This window comes from Garra rufa, chromosome 22 (assembly GCF_049309525.1).
Source record: "Garra rufa chromosome 22, GarRuf1.0, whole genome shotgun sequence".
In the NCBI taxonomy this organism is placed as follows: domain Eukaryota; kingdom Metazoa; phylum Chordata; class Actinopteri; order Cypriniformes; family Cyprinidae; genus Garra; species Garra rufa.
The window spans coordinates 19,838,959-19,862,402 of NC_133382.1; the positions used below are offsets into that span (position 1 = coordinate 19,838,959).

The following is a 23,444-nucleotide window of genomic DNA, read 5'->3' on the forward strand; positions in this document are numbered from 1 at the left end:
AGGACTTCACAAACAGCAGGCTTAAACAAAGTTGTAAAACCTCAACCACGGTTACCACACCTCAACATGACTTTGTTCACATCAGAAAACATCTAACATTAAAGAATAAATAAATAAATCCAAACGTGCAAGTACTATACCTGAATGTATGGCCATATCCTTCCAGTGCAGAAGGATACAGATACAATCACTGCCACGCGTTATTAATCCATTTCAAGACCAGGACAACACAACAAGCTGAAAGAAGTTGAATGACTGAACTCCGGGCTGTTCTGCGGAGAGATAATTCCCGCAGTAGATCCAAGAACAGCAGGGTGTGTCTATGCCCCTCACCTTCCTCCGCGGCGGCGTGTGTGTGCACGCCCTACAGATGTGGGTGTGTTAGCACAAGTGTTTGTGTCTATGTGAGCCAGTTTCTTCCTTATTACTGCTTAAGTGCTGCTTTCAGGCTCGGCTTTCAGCTGTGTTGAGCAACTGCTAGTTTTCCTGCTCCTTGAAGCCATTTTTTTTCATTCCAGGAGAGAGGGGAGGAGGGACAGAACTTTGTGTCCTGATTTGAGGTCACTCGTTTACTACAGAAGTAAAAGTGTGTGAACTACAAGCCAGAAACTACAGCCAAAACACATTCCAGGTCACCTTTCGCCTCCTGTCATTCTCCTGACCGCCTGCTTTTTGGAAGGCAGGATTTCTGCTCTGTACACAGAGTTATGCAATCAAGTGTTCAGGACGGCTACCCAACACACGTCCTTCCTCAAGCCTCTGTTCCCTCGTCCAAACGTCTTCACTTCAAACAGTTCCCAGTGATTACTTGAGCAGCACATTGTTCATTTCGACAACTGTTGACTATCGTGTCGAAAAACTACCTCCAAACTCACTGAAGTTATTTGTTCATGTAGTGTCTTGCTACATTTGGCTTGTCAAAATATAAATTCTTGGCCAAAATGAAAACTTCCATACAAACTAGTCTAAAACTGACAAAAATACAAATTTTAAATAGCAAATTAAAATCAAAAATAAAAATGTACTATAAATATGAACTGCAATTCTGCATCCTATTTTGTACCTCAATATAAATTCAATTCCAAAACAGGAATTGAACTGCAATTTAAAATTTTAAATTCAATTCTCAATATAACAATTTTACAATTACATCAAGTTCCTTTTTTATTTTAGGAATGTCATTTTTTATGGAAGCCCGTTTATGCCACTAAATGAAAAGATAAAAAAGGATAATGACTTTATCTCACAACTCTTTTTTTCTCAATTGTGAAACATAAATTCGCAAATTCTGAGAAATTAAGTCAGAATTGTGTGAAATAAACTTGCAAATCTGACTTTTTTTCTCAGAATTGCATAACACAAACTTGCAATTGTGAGTTATAAAGTAAGAATTGCAAGACAAACTCGCAATTCTGAGAAATAAAGTCATAAACTCACAATTGCGAGTTATAAAGTCAGAACTGCAAGATACAAACTCACAATTCTGACTTTTTTTCTCTGAATTGTGTGATTTAAACTCGCAATTGCTAGTTATAAAGTCAGAATTGCAATATAAACTCTTAATTCTGACTTTCTTTCTCAGAATTGTGTGATATAAACTCACATTTGCGAGTTATAAAGTCAGAATTGCAAGACACAAACTCAGAATTCTGACATTTTTTCTCAGAATTGGGTAATACAAACTCGCCATTGCAAGTAATAAAGTTGGAATTGCGATTAAAACTCACAATTCTGACTTTCTTTCTCAGAATTGGGTGATGTAAACTCACATTTGCGAGTTATAAAGTCAGAACTGCAAGATACAAACTCACAATTCTGACTTTTTTTCTCTGAATTGTGTGATTTAAACTCGCAATTGCTAGTTATAAAGTCAGAACTGCAAGATATAAACTCACATTTCTGACATTTTTCTCAGAATTGGGTGATGTAAACTCACAATTGTGAGTTTACAAAGTCAGAATTGCAATATAAACTCTTAATTCTGACTTTTTACTCAGAATTGCGTGATATAAACTCAAAATTGCAAGTACAAATGTCAGAATTTAGAGTTTTTATCTTATAATCCTGACTTTATTTCTCACAATTGTGAGTTTATATCATGCAAGTCAGAAAAAAGTCAGAATTGAAAGTTCATATTTTGTAATTCTGACTTTATAACTCACAATAGCGAGTTTACTGTATATCATCCAATTCTGAGGGAAAAAAGTCAGAATTGCGAGATAAAATGTTACAATAACCTTTTTTTTTTAATTCAGTAGTGGAAACAGGCTTCCATACTTTTTGAATAATCAAATAAGAAATGCAAATTTCTATTCACGTTTGAATTCCGATAATACTTCTCCACAGACAGTGAGTTTGCTGTGCAGTTTCATTTACCTGTAATTTCTTAGAGCAAATTTCATCTGAGACAGATTATGTGTGCATCAACTGTAAATGGGATCTCTCCACTGTCAATATATCAGCCATTTACATTATATCTAATAAAATCTGCATCAAAGACAGATATGGAAAGACAATGTTGGTAAAGTCATAAGAACCAATCGTCCTATCCTCTAAGCTTCCTGAAGTCAAACAGAGTGTCTGCTGTGTATCAGAGAACTGAACGGACACACTTTGAAGTGTGCTTCTGCATGTCACACAGATTTAAAGGGATAGTTTACCCAAAAATAAAAACTACTTAGCCATCTTTGGTGTATATAAAGAACGCAAATACAACAATTAGCGGAAGCTAGAGGTTACAGTTTCTAAAGTTTTAAATATGGATATTTTTTCTTACACAAAGGCATTGATTCGCTTCAGAAGGCATTTATTAAAACCCCAGAGCCATGAGGAGTACTTTTTATGATGGATGGATGCACTTTATTGGACTTCAACAGCCATTATAAAGCTTAGAAGAGCCAGGACATTTTTACTATAACTCCGACTGTATTCATCTGAAAGAAGAAAATCATATTCACTTAGGATGGCTTGAGGGTGAGTAAATCATGGGGTGAACTTTTCATTCTTTAATTCTATTTGAGCAAATGAAACAACATTTATGGGACAGTTTAATATCGGATTTTGTTGGTAAATTGAAATAAGTAATTTAAATCTGATTGTGGTAAGCAGTTTTTGAGATTTCAGGATTTTCCCATTCATGCAGATAGAACTTGGTCTTGGATTCCTGAAATAGCTTCCCAGAGGCGTTGCAAATATGGCTGCAAAGTGAACAGACTTTCCTTGAAAGAGACTTTGCCTGCTTTTTTTTCCAAAAGTAAACATCTGATAAATAGCAGTTTCGGTGGTTATTTTTGTCAAATTATGTTGCAAAAAAAAAGTCTGTGCATCTGTATATACTTGCTAATGCTAAATGCATGCAAAAGCCACCATTGTTTTACAAAGGCCTTAACAGCAATCACTTCTGTTTTGTGTAGGAGAAGAAAATGGTCCTGCGTTAACATGTCTGTTACTATGCACTTCAATGAAGTGCAGCTTGGGGGGCTGAAAACTGAAAGAAGGGAGTGGTGACTGCAGGCCATGAGTTTCTAAGGTGCTGTTACATGGGAGTTTAACTCTTTATTGGCATTCCTGCAGTTCTGGAATGGCAGAGTTACAAAAACAGCAATAACATCCCACCACTCACCCACATACCACAACACACCTTACATAATAACATCCCACAGATTTTTCATAATGAAAATGTAGCATCCACAGTCTGGAGTGAAATCACAGCATGCTGCAGTGTGTTTTCCTACTGGCTCTGTTTAATCTTCACTTCTCTAAATCAACCTTTCCTCTAAGCTTCCTGAAGTCGAACAGAGTGTCTGCTGTATATCAGAGAGCTGAACGAACACACTTTGAAGTGTGCTTCTGCATGTCACACAGATTTAAAGAGATAGTTCATCTAAAAATGAAAATCACCCCATGATTTACTTGCCATCAGGCCATCCTAGGTGTATATGGCTTTCTTCTTTCAGGTGAATGCAACTGGAGTTATATTAAAAAATGTCCTGGCTCTTCCAAGCTTTATAATGGCAGTGAATGGGTGTTGAGATTTTAAAGCAAAACAAAGTGCGTCAAGCCATCATAAAAATTCAAACAATCAAACATAAAAAGTAAGCTAGAGATTATGGTTTATAAAGTTTTAAATATGGAATTTTTCTTATACAAACGCATTGCTTTGCCTCAGAAGGCCTTTATTATTAAACCTCCACAGATCCATGTGGAGCACTTTTTATGATGGATGGATGCACTTTCTTGGACTTCAAATTCTCGACAGCCATTAACTGCCATTATAAATCTTGAAAGAGCCAGGTCATTTTTTAAATATAACTACATAAGTATAATAAGTATTTGTCTGAAAGAATAAAGTCATATACACCTAGGATGGCTTGAGGGTGAGTAAATCATGGGTTTTGGGTGACAATCCTTTTACCAGGCCATTTCATTTTCAATGTACTCTTCCTAGCCACCCTACTCCCACAGGGCCTCAATATTCACTCCTTTATTTTAAAAAACCTGCATATTATATAACATAATGAATCAGAGACCTGCACAATGACTTTTTTCCAGAATTTCCTTGCTCACTAACGCCACATTTAGCACACGCACGCACAAAAAATTGACTCATAAATCAGCACTGCAAATGAAATAGGGAACAAAAGGAAGGAAAAATGAACAGCCCACAAAAACAAAAAAAAAACACAAAAAATCACCATGGCTTTGAAAACCCTCCATATTTTCAATGTAAACAGTGTCCAAAATAAATAAATACATAACATCATGCTCTTTCCTTCCATTTTACAGCACCCAATGTCTCTCATTGGAAAGAAAGCAAAGAGCAGCTGAAATAAAGGTAATTGCGTAAGACGTTCTCTTTGTTTGTTTTTTTTTCAGTTGTCCCCTGTTCAGACTTGTACGTTTCTGCACAAAATTGTAACATTGCAACTAATCTAATTATTTCATTATTGTGTGCTAAATCTAATTAGAAAATCATCCTATATTTACATCCACAGAACATATGCTGCTGTACATCCTGCTGTTATGAGAGACATTACAACTCCACACCACTAAATTCTACCGTTATTCTTTATCTAGTCACCTAGTGGCTAACAAAACGCAGTCTACCTCTACAAAGAAAAAAGTAAAACCTATTAGAATATATTTTTCACCTTATTTAGCAATCTCTACTGTCCAATTTGATCAAACCAAATGCATCCTTACTAAGCGAAAGCACTGAAAAAGCACTAAAAAAACTAACATTTGAACAGTGGTTATAAACTTTTAAATATGTACACATTTATATATACAGTGGTGGCCAAAATTATTAGAACACTAGTATTTTCACCAGCTAAAAAAGTTAGGTTAAGGTTTTATTTCTATTTTTGCTGTAGTGTGTCAGTAGGAAATATCAGTTTACATTACCAAACATTCATTTTGCCATTAATTGTGATAATTTTTGTTTGAGATTTGTGTCTGACAACAGCCGGTGCTCCACACAGAGATCTGATCTCAGCATCGAGTCTGTCTGGGATGGCATGAAGAAACAGAAAAAACTGAGACGAACTAAATCCATAAGAACTGTGGCAATGTCTCCAAGATGCTTTAAGAAACCTACCTGCAAAGCTACAGTACTGTGAAAAGTTTTAGGTGCTTAAAGTTGTAAAATGAGGATGCTGTCAAAAATAATGTCATAAATAGATTTTCTTTATCAATTAACTTCGATTAACTAAACTAATCAACATTTGGTGTGACCATCCTTTGCGTCTAAAGCAGCTTTGGCCCTAGGTGCATTTGCAGGTAGGTCTCCTGAAGCATCTTAGAGACATTGTTCTTCGGGATTTAGTCTGTCTCAGTTTGTTTTGTTTCTTCATGTCATTCCAGACAGACTGGGTGATGATGAGATCAGATCTCTGTGTGGAGCACTGGCTGTTGTCAGACTCCTTGTGCGAACAAAAATCTTACTGGGTTATTACCATTAATGGCAGAATTAATGTTTAGAAATGTAAACTGATATTTCCTACATCACACTACAACAAAAGATAAAAATAGGGATGCACCGATCCGTAAAGTTCGTAAGTTTCACGAACTTTCACACTGATAATGAACATTGATTTGCGCAGCTCGTCGGTAAACAACGGCTGTGTGTAGTATATACGGCTCAACGTGAAATCACGCACCTGATGGCATTTACCGCTGATTACAGAACCGGCTTTACTGACAAAACGCGCAAGCATGATCGGCCGATTCGGATCGGTGCATCCCTAGATAAAAATAAATGACTTAAATCCATTTTTAGCTGGTGAAAATACTAGTGTTCTAATAATTTTGGCCACCACTGTGTATATATATATATATATATATATATATATATATATATATATGAGATACTGAATGGACAGATTGTGTGTATAACTTGGATAATGGACTAGCACCAGTGTGCTGTAACTTACCATTTTTGCGTTCTTTCAGAGGCAGTATGCTTGGTACAGACTGCAGAGAGAGTTCCTGCAGCTCACTGGTCACCGCCTCGCTCTGAGGACTGGGCACAGAGCCGTTCCCAACGGCAGACACCATGCTGCCAGGGCTTAGCTCCTCCCCACGCTTGGCTTCCTGCGCTGCCAGGGTGACAGGTGGGTGAAGCAGTCAGACCTGTGACAGGTTAATTACAGAGACGAGGCTGAATTAGAAACTGCAAAACACAGTCAGACATAAAGCAGATATAAAGGGCATCGAAGGCTTTGCTGAACAAGAACGGAGGGTATTTTTCTAACATGATGCATCTTTATATTTTGAAAGAGGACAAATACAGACATCACACCCTAAACAAATGTCCTTTTTAAGTAAATGCAGCACAGTGTGCGCTAAAGGAAAAATTGTGCCTTGCATGTCCCATTAACCTATATTAAATCACTCGCTTACTTAAACCAGTGAAACCACTGTGGGTGTGTTACATGTTATATACAGAACAAACACCACAAGCTCAGACATGAAGTATTGTGCAACTCACATTGGAACTCACATATTCTCAGTGTCTTCCAATATGGCTGGAGGCAGCGATTTACACAAGCATGTAAAATAACATCAGGTGGAGAACTCAAAGCCTCCAGCAGTAAGTGATTTAGAAGATTTTTGGAAAACGCTTTGTCTGGTCTCCTTTTTTCGACAGAACAAAGAGCGACTGTATGGTCGTCGAACCTGTGAGTGAGACTATTTTACAGTTTTACACATCTGCTGCCCTGTGCATATTTATTTGTTTAATATTTTGGCTAATTTGATAATGAAAACAGCAAGAAAAACCATGGTATAACCACAGTGCATAGTATTAAAGGAGAAGTCCGGTGTGATATTGACCTAAAGTGTGTTGAATCATGATACCGAGTGTGAACTTACCTTGCATAGCTCATCTCGGCTTGTCCACTGCAGTCCGAAATCTGGCGTTAGTTAGCCGATGCTAAAAACAGGTTGTCAATGAGGGTGAATAGGGCATCGGACTAGCCATGTAAATAAATCACTGTTTTACACCATTTACAGGGCACAAAGTATCTCCACACATTGGTAGACTTCCAAGGGCCCTGACATTTAAAACGAGACACTGAGAACTTTGAAAAATCACTTGTAGTCGAGTGACGAGCAGGAAGGAACTTATCAGGTTATCAACTTATCAGGTTGTAGTTTCCTTCGTGCTCGTCACTCGACTTATCGTGACTAAATTCAAGATGACGGCGACCGGTAAATTTACTAAGGGGAATGTCTGTATAAATCTTCTTGTAAATAAACTACCAGTGCTTTTTCAAAGTTCTCAATGTCTCGTTTTAAATGTCAGGGCCCTTGGAAGTCTACCAATGAAGTGTGGCGCTACTTTGTGCCTCGTAAATGGTGTAAAACAGTGAATTATTTACATGGCTTGTCCGATGCCCTATTCACCCTCATTGACAACCTGTTGTTAGCATCGGCTAACTAACGCCAGATTTCGGACTGCAGTGGACAAGCGGAGATGAGCTATGAAGAGTAAGTTCACACTCGGTATCATGATTCAACACACTTTAGGTCAATATCACACCGGACTTCTCCTTTAATAAAACCTAAATACTTAAAAGGATAGTTCGCCCAAAAATGAAAAATCTGTCACTAATTACTCACCTTCACGTCATTCCAAACCTGTAAGACCTTCATTCATCTTCAGAAGACAAATTAAGATATTTCTGATGAAATCCAAGAGCCTCCACAGACAACAAGGGTCCAAAGAGCAGTTTACGGTTGAACCACTGACGTCACATGGTATGTTTTATTGATGTTCTTGGTACCTTTCTGGGACGAATGAAGGTCTTATGGGTTTGGAACAACATGAGGGTGAGTAATTAATTACAGAATTTTCATTTTTGGGTGAACTATCCCTTTAATATCCAATTTAGGGGTGGGCAATATGACCAAAACTTTTATCACAATATGAATAATTTTATTTCACTTCAACATGATTTTGTTTTAAATAAGGTCTTTATTGTATCGAATTTTTTGACACCATATACATTTCACAATTCTTGTTACCAGTGTCAATATCACAAAAACTAACACTTGCCTAAATTAAAAAAAGAAAGGAAAAAAAAACAGTAAGCGATTAAATAAGAATAAGAAACTAATTACAAGCAATAGGACAAAAAAATAAGAAATGCTACATACATTGTATAAAGTAATCAAATGTATAAAAACACTGCATATTCTTCACTGTGTAAATTAAATATATATTTCTTCCTATTAAAGGTTGTATCAGCGATTTCTAGCCTAAAACATAAAGTGTCGATTTCAGCTTACCTTTCATCACGATCCGCTCGCTGCCTGCCCCATAAATTGTCTGTGAAAAATCCGCGTCTCTCTGGTCAGCCTAGGGTCCGAGATATGCCAAAAAAAAAACAATCGGCGCTATCAACACACCACAGATAACCAAACAGTGTTCCAACCAATCAGCGTCAGGGGTTTGGTGTTGTGGACTTTCCTACTGGTGCAGGGATGTGAGGGAGGCGGAGCGAACGTCCACAACACCAAATCCCTGACGCTGATTGGTTGGAACACTGTTTGTTTTTGTGTGGAAAGGTTGGTAGTACCGATTGTTTTTTTGGCATATCTCGGACCCTAGGCTGACCAGAGAGACGCGGTTTTTTCACAGACAATTTATGGGGCAGTCAGCGAGCGGATCCTGAAGAAAGGTAAGCTGAAATTGACACTTATGTTTTAGGCTAGAAATCGCTGATACAGCCTTTAAAGTTACAAAAGTGATTTAGTCAAAAGCAGTGATAGATTTTCTCTTATTTGCTGTTTGAAACAAATGACAGACAGCAGGAATATTAGACTGCTATCACTTTAAGAGCTGCCCTGATCCAATATACTGTTACATATGTGTTTTCGTTCTCAGCTGTTTGTCATAAGTCCTTTTACATAAGACCTAAATTACCATTTTAGAGGATACTTGTACAGACGGGCATTTTGACACATACAAGTGTGTGTATTTAACCATTCAACCTCTCAGACAGCGTGCACATATAGCGAAATAAGTTCTCTTTCACTGCTGATTGCGTTTTGACAGCATAAAATCACTTGTTTTTAAACTGCAATGCTTAAAAATGCATGCAAACGTTAAGTTTTTGTGACTATGTTGCACAGCAACATCACATGAGCATGTAGGATTGAGACAACAGTTGAAAATATCTGCCGTTTGACCAATTTATACCAGTTAAATGTGTTTACCGGTATATCGCCCATCCCAATCCAATTTCAGAAGAAGCTAATGAAAGATTCTAGAAAAATGCTATTGATTTCATGGCGCAGCCTTTTGTAAATTTTATGGGCTGGCTTACAGTCTTATCCGCATCCAGCTATTTTTAGCTGTACAAAACAGCTCATTATGCTGCTTGATACTGCAAATCGGTGTGTCTTACCATATTATGTAATTGTATTATCTTAATTATAAGCAGACAGGTTTGTAGTGCAAACAGTTTTACTGTAACTGTATAAAAATGAGCAATCAGCAGCACATTGTTCAATATATTTTGTGTTCCACAAAGGAAAGAAAGTCAAAGAGGCTTGTAACAACTGGATGGTGAGCAATGATGACATTATTATTTTGGAGGGTAAACACACACAAACTGTTGATTAATCTGAATTGTTTATCCACCCATCTGTCCACATCTCCACTTTGCTGATTTTATCATTTAGCCTTCTATTTATTTATTTAGCTAGCTTTCATTGTCCTTTTCTTTCTTTAACCCAACAGTTGGGCAGAATGAATTAAGGAGAAAAAGGCTGGCACAAGCCCTGGAAAGAAGTCTGGGACAATCCCTGTAGCTGTAAAGGCTCCACATTTGAGCATTAGATGCAGTTTCCAATGAGGCATTAAAAACAACTTAAAGTATCATCTGACAAGGAGCACAATGACGGCAATGGCCATTGTGAGCATTTAAACTGTGGAGATGGCATTCACAAATGCAAGTCTCTTATGTAACTCTCCATTTGTGAGGTAATGTAGCACATCTACTGACATTAAAGGGATAGTCCAGCCAAAAATGAAAATTGTGTCACACTTACTAAAGAAAACATTTTGATGAATGTTAGCAACCAAACGGTTTTGGTTTCCCTTTGACTTAATATGTAGCTGAAAAGCAAAATGTATGTAATTCAATTGGAAACCAGAACTGTTCACTTGCGAATGTTCTTCAATATATCTTCTATATGTTTCACAAAAGAAAAGACAACAAGGGTGAGTAAATGAAAACAGAATTTAGACTTTTGGGTGGACTATCCCTTGGGTGGACTTTGTGGTGATTTAATGGAATCTGCATATTAGAGAAGTATTGCTGAATGCTGTTCTTAAAGAACAACCAAAATCAATGTCTAACTGCATGATTGAGTTTTTGCTTTGTGCAAGCATTGTCCCTCTTGTTAGCTAATGCATTCTTCATTATGAGCTCACCAGCATCCAGAGTCTATCAATACGCCAATCCCACCCTCCCGTCCCAAGAGAAGAGAGGTGGAGTGGAAAGAAGAAATTATTTTCTTTTAAGCAGTTACCTAATATTTGACAAGCCTTCTGAGACTATTGAAATGTTTTCCAATTGCTGTAAGCTTAACATTACAGCAGAGTTTCAAGACCCATGGCAAGTTGTGCCATTTTCTTTGAGAAGCTGTATTAGATTACAGTACATTGTCTCCTGCCAGCCATGAAAAAAAAAAATCAATAACACATGTTAATATTAAAAACTGGCAAACTTATCACATGGCTCTCTGAAAGACTTAATTCTGATCTATGAAGTGAAATATTGTTTATGATGATGCGAAAGCATACCGGTTCCGCTTCTGTATCACTCCATGCTTTCTCTCTTCTCATTCTAATGCAAATCAGAACCCCTAATTGGCAGTATTGTGCAACTTAGTAGTTCAAATATAGTACTTCTGTATTACTTCTATGGTTAGCACAATTAGACAACAGTTTACATTGCAGCAGATTGTTTAATACAGTGATTACCAACCAGTGGGCCTCAGGGAACTTTCAAGTTGACTTAAAAGTATTTAAAGAGGTCATGACATGAGAAATCAAATTTGCCTTGTTCTTTTGGCTTATAAAAGGTCTTTATACCATTAAAACATCCTGAAAGTTTCATAGCTTAAAACGTCCTCCTCATTAAACAAAGCATTTATTTAATCAAGCTCCAAAAATGGCTTGTTTGGATCTGAGGTGCAAGGTGACGTCACCCAGGCACGAAAACATTTGCATAAACACCGCCTCCAGAGCAAAGCATTGATGAATAGTCATCTTCTCAACATAGGCCCCGTCCACTGGCGTTCAGTAGCTTAATGGCTGATCACTTGAATACGCTGAATGCGAGTGTTGCGTCACATCAAAAGCAAATAGATGTGCAAATTGTGTACAGTAGATACAGTATACAGATGCACGTTCACTTTCTGACAGTCCACACACTTGAGTCTGTCATCAATAGGACAAATGAAGTGAAACCATGTTAGTTTTGATGCATTTGGGTTATACAGCTCGTTCACATCTTTTTACAGATATCAAAAGGATCCCAGCCTAAGAAACAAGCGGATGGTTTATTTTTAATGACATCCCAGATCAAGTCAGAGGATTTTCCAGAGTATTTTGTTTCGTAAATAAGGCACAGTGTCATGGAGAGTTCACAAAGAAACATTTGTTGAAAGATGAAGCGGTACTGGAAACGTGTCTAGTGACCAATTAAAGGACACGTCCCTTAAAGGGGTCATCGGATGCAAAACTAACTTTTACATGTTGTTTGAACATTAATGTGTGTTGGCAGTTTGTGTACACAACCACCCTACAATGATAAAAATCCACCCAGTGGTATTTTTTTAATCTTTAAAAGTAATATCCCCTGTTTAAAATCAGTTTCCACTGCATTTCATTGCTGTCATTAAAGGACCTGCTGAGATCATTTCAGTAATCGTCTTGTTAACTCAGGTAAGAATGTTGACGAGCACAAGGCTGGAGACCATTATGTCAGGCTGATTGGGTTAGAATGGCAGACTTGACATGTTAAAAGGAGGGTGATGCTTGAAGTCATTGTTCTTCCATCGTTAACCATGGTGACCTGCAAAGAAACGCGTGCAGCCATCATTGCGTTGCATAAAAATGGCTTCGCAGGCAAGGATATTGTGGCTACGAAGATTGCACCTAAATCAACAATTTATAGGATCATCAATAACTTCAAGGAAAGAGGTTCAATTCTTGTTAAGAAGGCTTCAGGGCGTCCAAGAAAGTCCATCAAGTGCCAGGATCGTCACCTAAAGAGGATTCAGCTGCGGGATCGGAGTGCCAAGAAGACTTTTGGAAGATGGCCTGGTGTCAAGAAGGGCAGCAAAGAAGCCACTTCTCTCCAAAAAAACATCAGGGACAGATTGATCTTCTGCAAAAAGTATGGTGAATGGACTGCTGAGGACTGGGGCAAAGTCATATTCTCCGATGAAGCCTCTTTCCAATTGTTTGGGGCATCTGGAAACAGGCTTATCCGGAGAAGAAAAGGTGAGCGCTACCATCAGTCCTGTGTCATGCCAACAGTAAAGCATCCAGAGACCATTCATGTGTGGGGTTGCTTCTCATCCAAGGGAGTGGGCTCACTCACAATTTTGCTCAAAAACACAGCCATGAATAAAGAATGGTACCAAAACACCCTCCAACAGCAACTTCTTCCAACAATCCAACAACAGTTTGGTGAAGAACAATGCATTTTCCAGCACGATGGAGCACCGTGCCATAAGGCAAAAGTGATAACTAAGTGGCTCAGGGACCAAAACGTTGAAATTTTGGGTCCATGGCCTGGAAACTCCCCAGATCTTAATCCCATTGAGAACTTGTGGTCAATCCTCAAGAGGCGGGTGGACAAACAAAAACCCACTAATTCTGACCAACTCCAAGAAGTGATTATGAAAGAATGGGTTGCTATCAGTCAGGATTTGGCCCAGAAGTTGATTGAGAGCATGCCCAGTCGAATTGCAGAGGTCCTGAAAAAGAAGGGCCAACACTGCAAATACTGACTCTTTGCATAAATGTCATGTAATTGTCGATAAAAACCTTTGAAACGTATGAAGTGCTTGTAATTATATTTCAGTACATCACAGAAACAACTGAAACAAAGATCTAAAAGCAGTTTAGCAGCAAACTTTGTGAAAACTAATATTTGTGTCATTCTCAAAACTTTTGGCCACGACTGTACACTAGTCCTTATATATCTCAGAAATGGTATAATCTTATAAGAACATTCCAACTTTATTTGAGAAACAGTGTTCAGACATGCTGTGTTCAGGTCTAGTACACTGACAAGGGGAAAGACATAAACCTCTCTGACATTCCTCATTGTGCAGGTCCACACCTGCCTTTAACCATCAGCCACAAAAATAATACTAAAAACACATAAACCTTCACCTGAGCAATTGATGTAACCTCATACCCCATTAACCAGACATCATAACGTAACATGGATAGACAGACACACCCTTCTGGAGCAGATCAGAATTTCTAAATTTGTCATGATTTCTAAATCAAAAATCAATATTAAAAAAGCACAATACCTTTATTATGAGATCCACAGTAATGGATTTCTGCTTCATTTCCACTCAAGGTTTGAGAGCATCTTGAAGGCCTTGTGAAAAAGAGAACCAGTATTGTAATGAAACTTTGTATGTAGGCTATACAAACACATTATCGTTGCTCAATATCCAAAAACCAGACAGCTAAATTATGCCGTGAAGTTACAGATACATGTTGGCATAGCAGCAGTCAATGCAGATGCTTATATAATAATCAGAAATGCATGCTTATAGCAGTTCAAGAGCATGCACATAGAAAAACTGACCTAAATTAGACCAGATAGATTTTATTCATATATAATACGTCACTTGATAGATTGTCTGTGTCCATCAAGTGGAAAGATGGACAGATCCGCATGTGTTGATGATTAGTAGGTGTGTCCCAGCAAAAGCCCATCAAATACTTCATATATTCCGGTACAAATAGTATAATCATACATCTAACGTACAGCATTGGAACATTGATTTGGATTAGAGAATAAACAAACCACGACATATATTTCTTAAGAACACTTATTATCGCTTGTTGTTACACATTCATCACTGATGCGACATGGCAGGAAATGACAAGCCTGTGCTGGTATGAAGCTCATACATTTGAAAAATCATCACATTTGAGAGGGTAGACGAGACTAAACAGGCCAGATATAGCAGGCCAGATCCTGGTCGCGACAGCTGCATGTATGTAGTAACAGACACTAGTGGATCAAGTGAAATGTGCGCTGAGCAACAATACATGAGAAGCGGATGAATTGTCACATACCGCTACTTGTTGTTACTATTTTTAAACTTTCACCGACTAAAGGGGGACTCACATGCGAACGTGTTTGATTTGAACGACTTACCGAGTCGCAAAGTGAAACGCAACAACCGTTCAGCTTTACAAAGGTGTTCATGCACTCAAAAAAACTGTACTGAGGCATCCGGCTACTCTCTGCTGTTCAACAACCGCAGAGGACTGTGAAGCCAGTCAACGCAGTAACAGCACTTCCGGAAAATAAAAGTCCGTTCAAAATAAAAACAACACGGGCTTTTAATTGAAATTAAAATAAAATGGAAAACAAAACAACTTTACATTAAATAAGTAATACGCAAAAATAACAAACGATAAACAATGATAAATAACAATATAGCTGCAAGCAGCGATCACCGGGGTTCAAGCGCTTTAAGGCATTTAAGCATATGAAAAAATACATTATCTAGCAAGAAAAAAATTAAGGTAGTTTACCATAGAAATATTATGTTTTGTAACGTTTATGACTCTTATAGCGCCAGCTGTGCTCCAATCTCCTTAAAACTTCGCATGCTTGTTTAGAATCACTTGTGCTCACCAGGTTTCGTTAAGTTTTCATTTTTCCTTTAGGCTTTATAGGATTTGGGGTAAATTCGGACAGGCCCCTATTCTAAACGACACCGTTATAGCTTCCCAAAGGGTAAATCTCAACATCTGATAATTATTGACCTAGACTAGTTTGCAAAAGTATTTACATCTTCTCAATCATTTAACAAACTATTTGACTGGCAGCAGTGGTTCTAAAGGCAAACTTGTCTGGAATGAGTTCTGTCATATGAGACGAATATCACGTGAATGTGCAAAAAACGTGCAATGCACAACTCTGTTGAAAAAAACAGCATATGCTGGTTAGGTAGGTTTTGATGCTGGTTTTAGCAGGTTTATGCTGGTCCTTAGCTGTGTAAGGGGAATTTTACAGTAAAAACCCAAGGACCAGATATGATGAACAAAAACCAGGAGTCAAAGATTCAATCAATCGAAGTCATGTTTACTGAAGAAAATAGTTTGCAGTTTCATCAGCAGAAGTCAGCTTCAACACTCTCGATGGAGTTCGTAGGCCGCTCTGCGTACATATTCAAAACACCAGTAATTATACTCTAACAGAGGTTGCTAATTACGTCAATACATAGATTAGGAAGATCCGGATTGGTCCAGAACCTAGATAAGTGTGAAATATTCAACACACACATAAAGTCACACACAGAGGTCTTATCTATCGTCAAGGTTGCCTAGCCAGGCAAGACTCTTTATCAGTGTGGCTTGATACACGCACACTTAACAGTTAGCCACTTAGAAAAATAGAACCAAATCAACAGGATTTCACTAATACAAGTCTAAGGGATTTGCATTTGATCAGTTATCAAGAACACATGTCATAGATGTCCCGATCACAGATGTCTTGGTCACAACTGCTCACGTAATCAGGAGGGTCATCCTGACCTCCTGAGGTGTGACCTCGGGTGTCTGAGAAAAGAGAAACTTCAACAAGCACAAATCTCATTCAGAGCACAATTTATTCTAACATCATGTGATTTTCTATTAAGACATCTTTCTAGCCACTACTAATATTACACAACAAATTATATTAGGAGTTAAACACAGATTTATGAGCTAGATCATCTACTAAAAATGTGTAAGAATTAATAAGGATATTAATTTGTAAAAAGGGCATGATGTCTTCCGACTTCCACTCCTTCAATCCCCCGTTTAGACCAATTGTGGAGTCCAATACTCCACGTCCGGTCTACCAGGTGAGGTCACTACGGAAGGCGGAGGTTTTAAGTCATGCTCCCCTGGCGGGTCACAATCGTCTCTTCACCCCATCATGGACAAGCCGGAACCTAAAAATTCCGGTCCCCATGGCAGGGGCTCTCCCACCTTCCACTCACAACAGGGCGTTGACGTTGTCTTTGGTCAATCGTTGATGTAAGCTGTTTGACAGCTTCAGCAGGCACATCTCTCCTTGTACAGGATTCACTGTCCTGCAGACATATTTAAAAACGTACAAGAAACAACAACAAACCATCCTCCAAATAATTAAGACAGCTAGTCCTAGATATCCTCCAAGCGCGTACAAAACAAACTTCCACAAACTCCTCTACCGAATCTGTCACGTCCGTAAAAACGTTCCTACTGTAAATGTAACATTCAAGTTAACTTGGTGCTCTCTTCGTCTTAGTTTTTCTGCTAGCAATAATTTCCAAACACAAATTAAACCTATTTAAATGCATCTAGCAGTGACATTATAGACCATTGAAGTGGCGCTAAAGCAGTTACCTTTAAGATGGTCATGTAGTTGTTCCGTTCTAGTAATGGACTTGGTATCTGCGACAAAACATCTACAAAATTTTCCCTCTTATAGTCAGCCTTAACAAATGATAATTAACAAACATCCTTATATATAAACATACTAAAATCAATCCCAACTATTGGCCAAAACCATACTGCACTTTTTTTTTTTTTTTCAACTCCAAGTATTATACTTCTTCAATGGAAACAATTCTTTAATTGGTCTGCTGCTTCTCACAACCCCTGTGAGCACGACTGAATATCTTTTCCCTTTAATAACTACACTGGAACTAAAAGTCCTACAGTGCATGTAGTGCATTGTTGGCTGTCATTAGCTTGGACACAATTGTCTTTACCTGTCTTATACAAATATAATGCCTCTTAGTTAATTTGGTAATATCTGAAAATTAACTGATTACAAGAATCAAGCTTATTTATTCCATGGAAGCCAAGCTAAATTAATAAGCATTCTCAAGATAGATATCCTATTTTTACAAAAACTATTATTTATAATATATATTGCAAGAAGAGGGATTGTAAATCCACTCATTCATTCCATATCATGGACCATTTTGGGGTCCAAAACAATGGCGGTCTAAAATAAACAAACCCAACATAAGTAATACCCGAATTAAGCCATTGTTAAAAATAGAAAAAGAGAATACATAATCATTATTCCACTTAAACCTAGAATAGTTCATAATTGTTACTTAACAGCCCTTTTATTAAGTTTAGTCCAAATTACATTGTCAGTATCTAACTTGTTATTGCCTTGCATATCATTATATCATGAAATTACTCAGTGATACCCAAATGCCTAATTATTGTAATTTCAATCTTCTCAATTATCATACCATATTACTGTACTCCGATTACAGTAAATAATTCAGGACTTTCAGCGAATTCTCAGGGCTTTGTTTAAAGGCAATTTGGTTCTCTTTGTATTGTCAGTTAAAAATGGTTACAGGTCAAGACACCTGCTAACCCTTCGTTCATATTTGTCATTTGGCAATGATCATTATCATTAATTTCTAAAACTGACAGATTTCACAATTCTGTAACCATATAAACAAATCTCTTGCTCAGATGTAAACTGGCAAATATTCTTTCCTCAGTTTCTAAAGCTGTTTTAAAACAGTGCACATTATCAACAGGCCCTGCCAGTGTTGTTGTAATATTAATTTGGTTTGATTTGACAAGTGTTCATAAACTGTTCCAAAGTTCCTATAACAATTTTGTTGTTCATAACATTTATTAAAACTACTTGTCACCAAATTCCTCCATCAGCAGGTTATCCAGCAGATTCAAAATGTTTTGTTAAATTGTCTCTGTTCTACATAAACCAATCCAAAGTATTACATCACCTCAGCCTTGAGACACAGACAGCCTTACAGCTGTGTTTGCGTTTAACCCATATTACACTTAAAATGTATTAATTCCTCCTTTGTTTGCCCACCAGCCTTTCTTACGATAACGTGAGGGTGCTCTCTGGATAATCTGGTTAGTGACTTAGCCAATGTGTCACTGTTTCTTTGCCATCAAGTCTAAAACATTTACCTTTTATCATTCAGATACCAAACAGTTAGCTGTATTTTAATTTAGACCCTCAGTTAAATTTAGACATGGGTTTTTAACCCATTATGGATGGCAATTTCACAAATTCAATTTACCTAAACACTCTGAAACATATTAAACCAGAGAGTGATTCAAATCAGTATTATAAAGGACAAAATAAGTAGTTATTACTCATAACAGACCAAGCCAAATAACCAATCTATATAAAGCTTGTCCATGTCCTCTTTTCATCATATTCACTTAAGAATTATCAACTTCTGTAAAGTTTCCCATTTCATTTAACCCAACGGTAACGATAAAACCCTCATTCCAGAGGTTATTGGCACAATATACACACAAAAGCAACATAATCGTTCCCCAAATCAACAACAAACAGTTCATATGTTACGATTTTGGATTTAAACTATTTTTTTTTTCCTGCCAGTTTAACATAGTTTTTACCTTGCCTCTTTTCCAGTCTCAATGCTTGTCATGGCTTTGTTTTGGTTGAACTTATTTAGCAGGCTGATAAGAGAGGCAGAATTCCATCCTTGCCTCCACTCAAGCAGTCTCTCTCTCTCCTGCTGTACAAATTATCATTTGACAGCTTTACCAGACATTAACTTTGACTATCATACTAAAAACATTGCAATAGAACACTTCACTTACCAAAGCTAAAAGTGTTAAAGCTTCTATTTAAAATCTCAATTTAGATTATTTAAAATCAAGTATGCTAGCAGCATTTTTTATCTCTAAATTGTTTACTTTAAATGCTTAATTTACTTAACCTTCATTATCCAGACTATCCCTTCAATCAGCAAAAGCAGTCTTCATCTTTAGCCACCACCATTTCTTGTAATTATCCTATGCCATGTCTAAGGACCTGCAAGAGTAAAAACTGATATAGACATATTAGTTTATTATCATCTTAGCCTCATTGATTCAGGAATTTGTCATAATGCTGAATCCAAAATGTCATGCAGCTCTTGTCAGTAAAGCAACCAACTTCATCCTGACATTTTGTTATGTCTTACTAGAAATAATGGTTGACATCACATGGTCTCAGATGGTTCTTGAAAGCCCATTGCCGTTAACTCTTAATAAATAAGCTCCTTTTCCTCAAGGTGTGATGCCCTGGCATGTTTGCATCAGGTTGTAGATGCTTGTCACAATCAAGCAATGCGGTTGCTGGTGATCAGGTCTGGAGGAGCTCACATTTTTGAGGCAGATGGCTGTAATTTCTTACAGATCCCCTCTTTAACGATGCTTTAGGCCTATTCAGCATCCGCTCAACTCCGCTACCATCTCAAATATAACACCTCCCTTCTCGGGCAGGTGCCCAGTGGCGGTGACCCCCTGCCTTAGGTTGCCCTCCGCTTGGCCAAAAGAGGATCTTACCCGTCATTGAGAAATCACCTCATTCACACTGGTAACCGCTCTTTCCATTTGGACATCCTCGACAGTTTTCTTCCAGAATCTGGTATTTTCTGCAGCTTAGGAAAGGAGCACTCAAGAACCATGCGAGCCATTGAGACCACCTAGTAGTACTAAAACATTTAGACATGTTAATCAAAGCAATATTTTATCACTAAAATCAATTAGACATCTTCAAATCATCGTGCTAATATTACTCTCAATTAAAATATCAAACCCATCCACTCAGTGTAATGCTCTGCTACTTCTGTATAGCCAGAGCCATCAGGCCCTGTATGATGGTGGAGACTAAAAATAAGACAAACAAGTTAATTGGCTGCAATACAAGTTACAATGCAAGTGTTTTAACTATTTCAAATCATCACTTCTATTGTTCAAAATTCTATAGATTCTAAATCATTTAACAACTAATTGCTCTCTGACTGCATAAAATTTAAAATGTAGAATTTCTGAACTCCCTGTAGCATGTCATTTAACATCTCTGTGTCTATGATTTGCATTGAGACATTGTGCTGTACTATTAATAGCTTATTATCATTTATGACACAAACTCAGATTACAGCATTTAGCTGACTTTGAATGAGAGAGAGAAAGAACTCTGAGGGATTCAGGACAGATAGCAATGCATGCCATTAATCTTCTACTATAATTTCAATGTGATATCTTTTACTATAGCCCAGCTTAAATTTATATAAAATAAAAAAATGACAAGCACTTTCAAATAAACATCTTCCTTATTGTCCCTTTTTTTTTTACTTACTTACTTTGCAACTCAAAGGCTAAGTCTTTCCAAAGCTCTGCCTATGGCTTTGGAAATTTGACAATTGCACTTTAAATCTGTCAGGGGTTATCTGACCCAGATATGTTACCTCATGCTATCTAAACTTCTTTTTAATTAACTTTAAACCCCCGTTTATGTTACTTGTTTACAATATTACCAGCTTCTATACAAACATAATTTTTCACTAAACATTGGCATATGGCTGTGATGCTGAGTGGCTGAAATTTTCTATACCACAATAAATTTAGTCTTTTGTCCAAACATCAGTTATTACTGATTTCAACTCAGGACAAGACTCTGTTACTTTTACAGCTTCAGCCACACAGCGCAAGATAAGCAAATTGTTTCACTGCAGTCAAATGCAATCGTATCTTCTGAAAGCAAAACATAAGCTTCAAAGTTTTTCCAAAATGCTAATGCCTAACTGTGTGTCTAGACAGTGTTTTTACTAACCCCGAATTCAGTCCAATACATTGTCAGAGCTTACAACACCTAATTAGGGACTAAAACAGATTTATGATTTCATTCTTTGTCGTTTAAAATCTTCTATGTACAAAGAATTAGATTAAATCATTACTCAATTAATTCTGGGATTATTTTTAACAAATAGCCACTCTACACCTCTAAAAATAGGCACATACATTGTATGTTTTTTTTTGTATGTAACCAATCAAGTTGTTTTAATTTCCCAATCAGAATCAAAGCCCAGACTGACCATTTCACTTGTGCTGAGAATATCCCTAAAGTTTGAGCTTCATAGCAGAGCTGTTTACAGCATCTGTTCTCTTCTATTTCATTATTTCTATAAGTATTAAGCAAGTTACTTAATTTATCAGCCATATTTCTATCACAAACCAAAAACCAAAAGAGATGATAGCAGCAAGAGATTGAGGCGGCGATCTTACCAATTCCACTTGACGTCTGCGTGATGAAACTGCAAAGTATATTCCATTTCCAATTTCCATATATGTCCATTCCAATTAGGAACATACAAACAACAATTTTAGCTCTTTCGGGGTTGTTCCTGATACATCCCAGATCAACCAGTCCTTTCCCTAACATATATTAATATATAGATGTGCACATTTATTGTATTACTATTTCTGTTTTTTAACACTACTTTTTTGGTTACTCTGTTCCCTAACCATCTGATCTGACCTGATCGCTAAAGCTCGGGGTACCCCTGTCTGTGGTGGTAGGAATGGAGAGTTGGTTGAGCGATTTACGACTAGAACCCCTCTCTAGCGTCTTACATTCTCTCAGTATTTCATATACTTAAAACAGACTGCACAGACTGCAGACTGTACATCTCATCTCTACGGCTCTCATTGCCACAGAATGCACTATCTGGCCTTTACGGCTCTTTAGTGCCACAAAATAGAGAATGCGTTTTGTCCCTACTGGACTGTGCTTTTTATCCCCCAATAGGATGCACCTACTTCTACTACACACCTCTCAATCTAAGTCTACTATTAATATCACAGGTGTGCACTTGTACACCATACCAAACCATATATAACTTAATGTTACAGGTGTACCTCAATACATGACACCAGTTTACTAATTCACCAAGTTCACCTAAGTCTGGTGTCACCTCAAATCCACGACACCAGTTTACCAATTCAACCAAATTTAACAGTTTACCAATCCAACTAAATTCAACTAAGTCTGGTGTCACCCACTCACGTCTGAGTGAGTCTCTATATCACTCTCCCTTCTCCCACCCCTTCCACCACAGACAATCCCTAACCAGAAATAATTTTACAAATCTTCCTACCTTGTTGATTGATCAGGGATATCACCAAAGAACAATTTGCCCGTGCATCCTCCACCATTACTGTAAGGGGAATTTTACAGTAAAAACCCAAGGACCAGATATGATGAACAAAAACCAGGAGTCAAAGATTCAATCAATCGAAGTCATGTTTACTGAAGAAAATAGTTTGCAGTTTCATCAGCAGAAGTCAGCTTCAACACTCTCGATGGAGTTCGTAGGCCACTCTGCGTACATATTCAAAACACCAGTAATTATACTCTAACAGAGGTTGCTAATTACGTCAATACATAGATTAGGAAGATCCGGATTGGTCCAGAACCTAGATAAGTGTGAAATATTCAACACACACATAAAGTCACACACAGAGGTCTTATCTATCGTCAAGGTTGCCTAGCCAGGCAAGACTCTTTATCAGTGTGGCTTGATACACGCACACTTAACAGTTAGCCACTTAGAAAAATAGAACCAAATCAACAGGATTTCACTAATACAAGTCTAAGGGATTTGCATTTGATCAGTTATCAAGAACACATGTCATAGATGTCCCGATCACAGATGTCTTGGTCACAACTGCTCACGTAATCAGGAGGGTCATCCTGACCTCCTGAGGTGTGACCTCGGGTGTCTGAGAAAAGAGAAACTTCAACAAGCACAAATCTCATTCAGAGCACAATTTATTCTAACATCATGTGATTTTCTATTAAGACATCTTTCTAGCCACTACTAATATT

At 37.5% G+C, this 23,444-nt stretch overlaps 1 protein-coding gene across 2 annotated transcripts in view; it reads right to left on the reverse strand.

Annotated features, from left to right (window-relative positions):
- The window catches only part of mrtfab (myocardin related transcription factor Ab), a 48,573-nt gene extending 33,529 nt beyond the window's left edge, over positions 1–15,044 (reverse strand). Inside the window, exons 1-3 of one of the 2 annotated variants that reach the window (XM_073828205.1) lie at positions 14,931–15,044; positions 14,068–14,138; positions 6,432–6,630 (exon numbers count right to left, since the gene is read on the reverse strand). In XM_073828205.1, coding sequence (XP_073684306.1) covers positions 6,432–6,555 — 124 coding nt within the window. In that variant the 5' untranslated portion in view covers positions 6,556–6,630; positions 14,068–14,138; positions 14,931–15,044. Of the gene's footprint in view, positions 1–140; positions 374–6,431; positions 6,631–14,067; positions 14,139–14,930 lie in introns of those variants that run through there. The other variant, XM_073828207.1, reaches the window with a different exon arrangement.
- Between the last annotated feature and the right edge of the window lie 8,400 nt (positions 15,045–23,444).